The sequence below is a fragment of the Macrobrachium nipponense genome, chromosome 44, assembly GCF_015104395.2.
Source record: "Macrobrachium nipponense isolate FS-2020 chromosome 44, ASM1510439v2, whole genome shotgun sequence".
NCBI classification, from domain to species: Eukaryota; Metazoa; Arthropoda; class Malacostraca; order Decapoda; family Palaemonidae; genus Macrobrachium; species Macrobrachium nipponense.
The window spans coordinates 48,176,065-48,186,336 of record NC_087221.1 but is presented as its reverse complement, the minus strand read 5'-3'; the positions used below and the strand labels follow the sequence as shown (position 1 = coordinate 48,186,336).

At 39.2% G+C, this 10,272-nt stretch overlaps 1 protein-coding gene across 3 annotated transcripts in view; it reads left to right on the top strand.

Moving 5' to 3' along the window:
• The window catches only part of LOC135204316 (chloride channel protein 2-like), a 44,311-nt gene that overhangs the window by 6,741 nt on the left and 27,298 nt on the right, over positions 1–10,272 (top strand). For 2 of the 3 annotated variants that reach the window (XM_064234497.1, XM_064234496.1), the window contains exons 2-3: positions 5,130–5,839; positions 10,111–10,204. In XM_064234497.1, coding sequence (XP_064090567.1) covers positions 5,714–5,839; positions 10,111–10,204 — 220 coding nt within the window. In that variant the 5' untranslated portion in view covers positions 5,130–5,713. Of the gene's footprint in view, positions 1–5,129; positions 5,840–7,558; positions 8,052–10,110; positions 10,205–10,272 lie in introns of those variants that run through there. The other variant, XM_064234498.1, reaches the window with a different exon arrangement.

Genomic DNA, 10,272 nt, shown 5'->3' with positions numbered 1-10,272 from the left:
TGACTGATTCTGTTATTCATTCGTCATTACGATGTTTTTGTTAAGGAGGTGTCAATGCAAATTCGTATTTGGATCTTAACGTTATACGTTATTTGATTGATGACTTCTAAACCGGATTATGTTAGACCAAGAAAGTTTGTCTTATTTGATTGGATATTTGGCTAAGGGTGTTTGCTTAACGAAGTGCCTTATTTTATTGGTTATTTGGCTAAGGGTGTTAGCCTAACGAAGTGCCTCGTTTGGTTGGTTATTTGTAGCAAAAGTATCAAATTTAATTAAATTATTCAAACTGAAAATTTGTGATTCGTTGAAAATTTTGTGATTTCTTGAGACCCCTGATGGTGTTTCCGTAGGGGATCAGTGCCGTCAGTGCACCTCACACGATGCACTGTAGGTACGACTACTTAGGGTTCTTTGCAGCATCCCTTTGGCCCCTAGCTGCGACCCCTGCCAATCCTTTTGCTGTACCTCCGTTCGAATTCTCTTTGTTCCATCTTTCTATACACCCTCTTCTAACAACTGTTGCATTTATGAACCCTATTCATATGCAACAAGCCCACCACCACAGGGGCCATTGACTTGAATTTCAATGGCCACCCTGGGCGGGGGTGGGCGATGAAGAATAGTAAAATCAGATCTTGATTACAGCTTGCTTTGTCAATTGTTGTCGAAGGAAACAAAGACACTATTAGGACTCCGGAAGACGAAAGACTAGGCCTAACAGCTCGCAACAAAGGGTTTAAAACTCTGCCAGGTGGAAGAGGGGATGTTGATATGCATCGGTTACACAGGATTCCCGAAGGGAAATGTTCATTATCCTATGATTATAAGGCGCCAAGTCTTGCACAACAGTTCTTTAGTACTATCGTCTGTGTGATAAGAAATTATTTTTCCTTTTTTAACTGTTATTCGTCCTGTTTTTTATATTTTATTGGGGGTGGGGTTTCGGGGTAGTTTTCAGAAAAATGCGATCAAACCAGCTAGTATACTTCAGAGTAGCAATACTATGGATGTCAGAACTATGGAGGACTAGATATGATCGTATCTGGCTTGGCTCTGTGAAGTGATACTAGGAAGAGCTTAGCTTTTTATTCGTCTAGAAGTCTGCGGCTTTAGGTTTTAATGAGTTATGTTCGTTCAAGGTGTGGAAGGATAGAAAATCATGAAACCTGTTATATAGCAGTATCCGGCCTGTTCGTGTGGAGTGAGACTAGGAAGAGATTGGCTTTTTATCCGTCTAGAAGTCTGTGGCTTTGGGTTTTAATGAGTTGATATGTTAGTTCAAGGTGTGGAAGGATAGGAAATCATGAAACCTGTTATATAGCAGTATCTGGCTTGTTCGTGTGAAGTGAGACTAGGAAGAGATTGGCTTTTTATAGTCTGGAGGTGACTTTTTATGAGTAGGGGTCCGTGGCTGTGATTGTTGAAGAGTTGATATGTTTTTCAAGGTCCGGAAGGATAGGAGATCTTGATGAACCGGAGATGGAACAAGGTGAAAGTACAGAGAAATTCTTCAGCCTGGCTCGACCGAAAGAGAGACGAGATCTGGCCACGTGATTTGCATGCAGAAGTGATTGCGTTGGAGTGCCTGCATTGAATCGGTCTTATGGAAATGTGTTGTGAAAGAGGCTTGGTTACTTCTGCTTCGTAGCATATTCATAAGCGTACTTGGGAAAAGGAAAGTGATGATGAATATCTTGCTAGATTATGTTAGTATGCAAAGTGGGTAGAAAAATCAGTCGAGATATGTCATGGAGACTTGGGAAATGGTTACATCTGGCCTTTAACTAGTTTAGATGAAACTGAAAACGTCATGTTTAATGTGAGAGATAGAGTTAAGAATTTGGTTATAAATGTTTTATGAAAAGCTAAAAGAGTGGAAGGAGTTTATGGTAAGCATCCAAAATTCGAGAATGGATTCCTATGGCTCTAAATGTCGTTGGAGAATACAAAACCATGCAAATTATTGAAAAAGCTTCAAAAAGGTGGCCCAAGACGAAGTAGAAATGAAAGAGGTGGGAAATAATGGAAACTTTGAGCAAATAATTTGGCAAGTTAAGTTGTTGCTGATGTCAATGAATGCAGAAAAAAAAAAGTTATTTAATGCACAGATCCTGGAATAAAGGCTGGAAATTCAGAGGTGCTGTTTCAAGAGGGGAAAGAAATGGTCTCTAGACTCTAGACAAGTGGTTCTCACCGGGGGCAGGGCGGGTGGGGGATTTCAGGAATTTGGGGGCGGGGACAGGGATTGTGACCACAGAATGGCAGGCTCAAACTGGCTCTAGGACCACACACGGCGTTTTATGTGGTTCTAGAGCCAGTTTGAGCTTGCCTGTCTGTGGTGACAGTCTCCATGGACCTCCAACTCCACCACCACCGCCCCCCCCCCTCCCCCTTGGAACTCTGAAATCCCACCATGGTGGGAACCACTGCTCTTAGACATATCCTTAGCACACCCGAAGGAGAATAGTTCATGATGGATGCAGATTGAGAGTTGATGAAGTAATAGATTATGGGTGCAAAGATGGTATGTGAAGGTGAGGGCACACGTTTTGTACCCATTTTAGGCAGAATAGCCCGTGAAGACCCTCTAGACCTAACTGGATGAGAACTATGATGGGAGGCTGGAGATGAGTAGTATAGGTGGGCGGTGCTATCAAGTGCACCAGAAGCGGCGCCCGGTAGGCATTGTTACTTGAGGATCTTTGCGGCGTCCCTATGGCCGTTAGCTGTAACCCCTTTCGTTCCTTTTACTGTACTTCCGTTCATATTGTATGTTGACGTATTTTCCACCCTCTCCTAACACACGCACATATATACACATACATACATACTTACATATATATCAAACGGAATCTTATTAGTGAAACTGGTCCCCTTATGCACTCAGTGTACGGTGATGCATAACCCTGTCGGTGTTTAGATACTGCATATATTGCTTAATGCATAACTGAATGTTTATCTATCACCTTTGACGGAGAAGACGGACGAAGGGTTTTTGTGGGGGGGGGGGGGGGGGGGGGTGGTTGGTTGACCAGTGTTGAGTAAAATGCAGATACGTGTTTGTTTCGCAACTCAAATCATATATGCGTCGGTCTTAATGTATACTTACTGTTGTTGAGACTATATTATTATGCAAATCTTCCTCCCCTGTAGGGAGAAGGGTCAGTGACGTCATCGCACGTCACGCGGTGCACTGTACGCATCGCTTTATGTTATAGGTCCATCAAAGCGTCCCTTCGGACCATAGGTGCAACCCCTTTCGTTCCTTTTACTGTCTCTCCTTTCGCATTCTCTTCCTACCCTCGTACCTTCCTCTGCCCGCTCCTAACAAATGCCACAACATTATTTTCAGCGTTGCATGGCCTCGTAGGCTCCAGCGTCCGGTCTTTGACCTAAATTTTAGAGATTCCAATTCAAATTCCAAATAGTACCTGCATGGAGGGCGATGAATCTCTCGTGTGGCATTGCGTCATCCGTTTCTCTTGCGTGGGGGGTGGGGAAATGACGCAAATTCTTATATCATTTGGTAATAAGCTTTTAAATGGCAGCTGCGCGCAGGCAGACACTTCCTTATTAAACGCTTGGGTGTGGTTTTCAACCCTACGCTGAACAGCGTGACGTCACGTCTTTTGTTTTGCTGCGTTGAGAGGAGTGACGTCGATCATATATATATATTATATATCTATATATATATATATATATATATATATATATATATATATACATATACACGGATATATATATTTATATATATATATATATATATATGATATATATATATGTATATATATATATATATATATATATATATATATGTATATATCTATATATTTTGTCAGGCGAGTGTGGTACGTTAGACTGAAGAAAGAGAATATAAATGAAGGTACAGTAAAGAGAATGGAAAGGCGTTGCAGCTTTATATATATATATATATATATATATATATATATATATATATATATATATATATATATCAAAGCTGCAACGCGTTTCCATTCTTTTTACTGTGCCTCCTTTCATATTCCCTCTCTTCAGTCATAATCCTGGCGATTACTGCACTCACCAATGTGAAGTTTTCCTCCTATTATACCTTTCAAACCTTTTTACTCTCGGTTTCTCTTCCATCGCCGAATGGCCTCGTTGGTCCCGGCGCGTGGACTTTGGCCTAAGTTATTTGTATTCCATTCCATTCAAAAGATCAGGTCACGCGACACAGTCTCTCCGATGAGCACACGCGGAAAATGAGTCATGAATGCATTATTGATTGTTCTTAGAATTTCCTCGTAACCAAATACAAGATTTTTTTTCTTCTTTTTTTTTTTTAATATTCAGTGTTAGTGGCAAAACGTGACTTGGTATAACTTTGTAATTATTCACGTGGCACAATCGCCTGCTATTTTACATTGAGGTCAGGTTAGGGCTCATAAGCAGTTTTTTTCTTTCTTTTTTTTTACTAAATAATACTAACCCGACGATAATATCACCTTCAAATAGTGATTGATAACACTGACAACTACCCCATAGGGGCAGGAGTGCCGTCAGTGCGCCTCATGCGTGCACTGTAGGCATTGCTTCAAGGTCCTTTGCAGCGTGCTTCGGCCCCCCTAGCTGCAACCTCTTTTCGTTCCTTTTACTCTACCTCCTTTCATATTCTCTTTCTTGCATCTTACTTTCTAGCCTCTCTTAACGATTGTTTCGTAGTGCAGCTGCCTCGACGTTTTCCTCCTGTTACGCCTTTCAAACCTTTTCATTGTCAATATCCCTGTCTTCAGCGCTGAATGACCTCGTAGTTCCCAGCGCTTGGCCTACGGCCTTAATTCTATATTCGATCTATCAGATCACTGGATGATCCCATATAACTATTCTAACTATATGACGTTTTTAGTTTCTGATGGTTTCATGTTTGTCATTGATTGTCCTCTTTTATTCTTGAATTTTTTGTTTACATAAAATTTTGCTATTTGTAGCTGCATTTCTGTTTCTGAGGATTTTATGTCTGTCACTACTTTTCCTCTTTTATTCTTGAATTTTTTATTTATATAACATTTGCTGATTTGCAGCTGCATGGGTGAACTTTCATGAACAGATCTCACGAGACTGATCTCTCTCTCTCCTTATCTTTACAGATCTTTACTGGAAACGGCCGAGCAACAACTATATAGACGACCTAACTGAAGAAATGGCTTTCATTTCATGTTAATTATGTTACTTTCACAGAACGAGTTACTGGAAAGGTTAAAGTAACATAAAAGAGAGCGGAAGATGTTAAAGTAACATAAAAGAGAGCGGAAGATGTTAAAGTAACATAAAAGAGAGCGGAAGATGTTAAAGTAACATAAAAGAGAGCTGAAGATGTTAAAGTAACATAAAAGAGAGCGGAAGATGTTAAAGTAACATAAAAGAGAGCTGAAAGGTTAAAGTAACATAAAAGAGAGCTGAAGATGTTAAAGTAACATAAAAGAGAGCGGAAGATGTTAAAGTAACATAAAAGAGAGCTGAAGATGTTAAAGTAACAAAAGAGAGCTGAAGAGGTTAAAGTAACATATAAAAGAGAGCTGGAAAAGTTAAAGTAACATAAAAGAGAGCTGAAGAGGTTAAAGTAACATAAAGAAGAACTAAAGATTAAAGTAACATAAAAGAGAGATCTCGCTTGGAAGATTTACACCTGATCTTTCAGTTTTGGGGGAAGAATTTTGAGTCACTAGTTTTTATGATGAACGCAAGCGCCTCCGCAGCCATGTCCGTCCGCTGGAAAAATCCGCCGGATTACACTGACAGCGAGGACGAAAATGAGGAGACTGGCATTGGAAGCTACAGGGAGTACGAGGAAACGTTGGTGAGTACCGGAGCCTGATGTTATTTTGAATTTTATTTTTTTATAATCTGGTTTGTTAGTCTTTTGGAACATTATTTTTATATACAGTGAATTTTATTTTCATTTATAATTTTTTGAATGTTTTTTCAATCCTTTGGAAATATGGTTTTTGTATTTAGTGGATATTTGTTGTAAATTTTTTAGATTAATTCTTTGGAGAATTGACTCTATATATACTGAATATTTTTTGTACTTTTATCATTTTTCAATTTTATTTAATAATTCGAAAAAACTACTTTTATACATACTGAAAAATTTTCGTAACTATATTTTTTGTGATTTGTTTATACTTACTGAACATTGTTTTTTTATTTATATATATATTTGTATGTATCAGCATTATGGGTCATATTTTGGGGGGTGTCATTATGCATCATTAGTTATCACTTATTGATAAAGCTACAATTGTAATTTTCCTATAAACGTCTGATAAAACTAGTTATAATTTTTCCATAAAGGTCTGATAAAGCTACAATTATATTTTTTCCAATAAGATCTGATAAAGCTACAGTTATAATTTTTCTATAAAGGTTTGATAAAGCTTCAGTTATAATTTTTCCTTAAAGATCTGATAAACCTACAATTATAATTTTTCTGTAAAGGTTTGATAAAGCTACAGTTCAAATTTTTCCATAAAGATCTGATAAAGCTTCAGTTATAATTTTTTTTATAAAGGTCTGATAAAGCTACAGTTCAAATATTTCTATAAAGGTCTAATACAGTTCAAATTTTTCTATAAAGGTCTGATAAGGCTACAGTTATAATTTTTCCATAATGGTCTGATAAACCTACAATTGCTATTATCCACAACGCGTAAGGGCAGTGAGGAGATACAAGTATGTTCCTAGTTCTATCTTCCATCCTTTTCATATCGGTCAACCACCAATACGGTCAGTTTCAGCATCTAATTATTTTTGAGCATTATGATCGGCCGAGGAATATATCAAGAATATATTACCGACGCTTGAATAGAAATGAGTGTGAGTGATTACCTTATGGGACGTGACCTGGGTAGAGAGGGTATAATGCCTTGAAATGAAATGTCTGATTGCTATTTGTTAAACCAGATTGCATTATTGCAAAAGCCAGATTTACCTTTGAGCGATCCGGTTTTCTGCATGTTTTTCGAGGATGGTGTCTCCTTTTGTTTTATAGACTTTTGGGGGTCCTTGGTTGGTTAGATAAGAGTATATGTGTGTGTGTGTGTGTGTGGGGATATAGTACATACATATACATACACACTTATTTATATAAAAAATTTATTTACATTCTTATTATAATATAAATTTATTTATTCATATTATAAATAAGCGTGTATGTGTGTGTGTGGGGATATGTATACGCAAATTCTATGGTCTATAAACTCCCATCTCATGATTTAATGACTGTTATATGAAGCTACTTTGTTAAAACCTGTCTATGAACCAGTGCTTTCTTGGCACCTGCTTAGCCGTGAAGAAGAGTTTCTGGATGACTTGATTTCACGTTTCTTGAATAAATATGAGACTCCCAGCATATGCAAAATTCTGGTGAGCACCAGTGGGAGTGATTTCTGAATACGACCATTCTGCAAGTGTAATCAGCCGTCATGATGTGACGTCACAATCGAATGATTTCAATGTCTCCCCAAGTGGCGAGTGTAGCTTTTATGCAAACTATTTATTCGAAGTTGTCAGACAGGGCTGGAGGGCTTTCAATTGTTTCATTTGAGGCAGAGGTTCCTCCAGCGTGGCTGTGGGGTCAGGCCTTTTCACCAGGTCTGGAGTGGTTTTTACAAGGTTGTTGGGCAAAGTGGACATACATATAATCCTTACGTCATTTGTTCTCCGATGCAAAAGCTTTGTTGCTCGTTCTGTGAATACCGGGAAACTGAGGTTTTCAAAATTGTGATTGAAAGTACCTAAGCGAAGTGCCCAGTGCCCTGTTATGTGGGTTTGACGTCGAGGGTTCCAGGAAAGTGATAAAAAGAAAGAACTCGTTCTGGAGCGTTGGCGTTTGAACGCAGCGCTTGATTCGCTCATCCTTTGGCGATTCGAGAATTTACTTAGTAGTTTTCCAAGGAGGAGAAGTCCACCATGTCCGTCCGTTGGAAATTCCTCCCAAAAGCTCCAAGAGAAAAAGTGATGTTGAGAAAGCCGATGATAGCTATCCCAGGGAATACGAGCAGACGTTGGTGAGTACCGAAGCATACTTTCCTTTCAGATTATATTTTCCATAATCTAGTTTATTTAATCCTTTGAAATATGAGGTCAAATCCTTTTCGAAATCCACGAATAAACTAAGACTACATTCCGGTCGAAGTTACTTTGGTAACAAAGGGAATGTTTGCCTAAATATCCTGACTACTACTAGAGCTTGTGGTCGCGAGTTCGATTCTCGGGCATTCCACTGAGTGGTCAGAGATGTGTATTTCTGGTGATAGAAGTTCACTCTCGACGTGGTTCGGAAGTCACGCAAAGCCGTTGGTCCCGTTGCTGAATAGCCACTGGTTCCATGCAACGTAAAAACACCATACAAACAAACAAACAAACTACCACTGACTACTACCCCAGAGTTGGTATAGTCTTTGCCTGTCACCTCGGTGGCTGCGAGTTCGATTCTCGGCCATTCCACTGAGCGGTCAGAGATGTGTATTTCTGGTGACAGACTCTCGACGTGTAGTTCGGAAGTCACGCAAAGCCGTTGGTCCCGTTGCTGAAACAAACAAACTACTTTGTGCATCTCCATAACTAAGACCACTTCCAAAGATGGTGGCGGATATAGTGATTGATAAACTCCTAAGGAGGCACGATGCAACCCAGAGCCCCACACTAAAAAAAAAAAAAAAAAAAAAAAAAAAAAAAAACAAAAAAAAAAAAAAAAAAAAAAAAAACACCCAGTCGAAATGGATATGACTATGATAGACAAAATAATAATAATGATGATAATAATGATAACGTATCCGGAGGTATGATACACGTGTATCTTTTTCTGTACCTCACCTTTCCTTTCCATGTCAGTCACGAAAACGGTCCAGACGTTTCCAGAAAGTACTATATAGTCTTCCGTGAAGATTAATTATCTAACCAAAACTTACGATACAGAGTCTCATCCCTAATGGAGATGAATATATGGATATGGCCGTCTTCTTCGGGGGTACGTGACCTGGGTAGAGAGGGCGATGCCATGTGTTCTGAGGTGATGCGTGATTGACACCGTTCAGACCGGATTTTCTCGGCGCGATCTGGTTTTCGTTCTTGTTTGTTGTCGAATGTGGTCTGCTGCTATCTCGAGCAAGCTTTGTGATTGTGGCTAGTTACTTACATGTATATATATATATATATATATATATATATATATATATATATATATATATATATATATATATATATATATACCACTTGTCGTAAGTAGTTAGGTACTTTGACACCTCGGATAAATGGCTCTGTAATTACTTTCCAGTGTATGGTAACCTAAAACCTGCTCGAATTATTTTTTTTTATTTTTAATTTCCGGCTCGTCTCTGCTCGTTTTTTGTAAGCGTATTCCGAGATTTCCCTCTTAAGAGTATTTTTTTCCCCCCCCCCCCCCCCCCCCTCTCTCTACTCTCTCTCTCTCTCTCTCTCTCTCTCTCCTCTCTCTCTCTCTCTCTCTCTCCTCCTTTAGCCACGTTTTTGTTACCTTTTCCTCTCTCTTATTTATATGCTCATCCTTATTCAGTGCAGAATCAGAATAATTTATTTCTGGTAACTAGAAATTCATTTCTCAATATAATGTGGTTCGGATCCCACAATTAGCTATAGGTCCCGTTGCTAAGGTAACCAGTTGGTTCTTAGTCACGTGAATAAAAAAAATCTAATCCTTCCGGCCAGCCCTAAGAGAGCTGCTAAGCAACCTAGTGGTCTGGTTAAACTAAGATAAATAAATAACTATATGTATGTATATGCAGAAAATATTTGAGTTTAAGATCTCAATGTATTGTTCTTTTAAGGGATATTCTTGCTAGGGAGAAATGAAGTCATTATTCACGAGGTACCCCGAGTGGACAAATTGTTCCTGTAGACTACTTATGATACCATGCTATGGAACTATGTGACCGTCTCTATAGTTATCGTGCTGGAGACTGTTTGCTGATTCTCTCTCTCTCTCTCTCTCTCTCTCTCTCTCTCTCCTTTTATCAGGCCAGCAGCATAACCCGTCCACAAGTCATTATTATATTTTCCCTTAGTATAAAGCATTGCCTCTTTCTCCAGATGTATGGTCGCTACACCAAGAGCCTGGGACAGTACGCGAGAGAAGAAGCCGAAAAACTCCACAGGGAAGAGGCAGCCGCTGATGAAGCAGCGGGTGAGAAACGGTCACTTTTACCTCGAGGTTCTTGGCGGGCGTCCCTTCGGCTCCTAGCTGCGACCCCT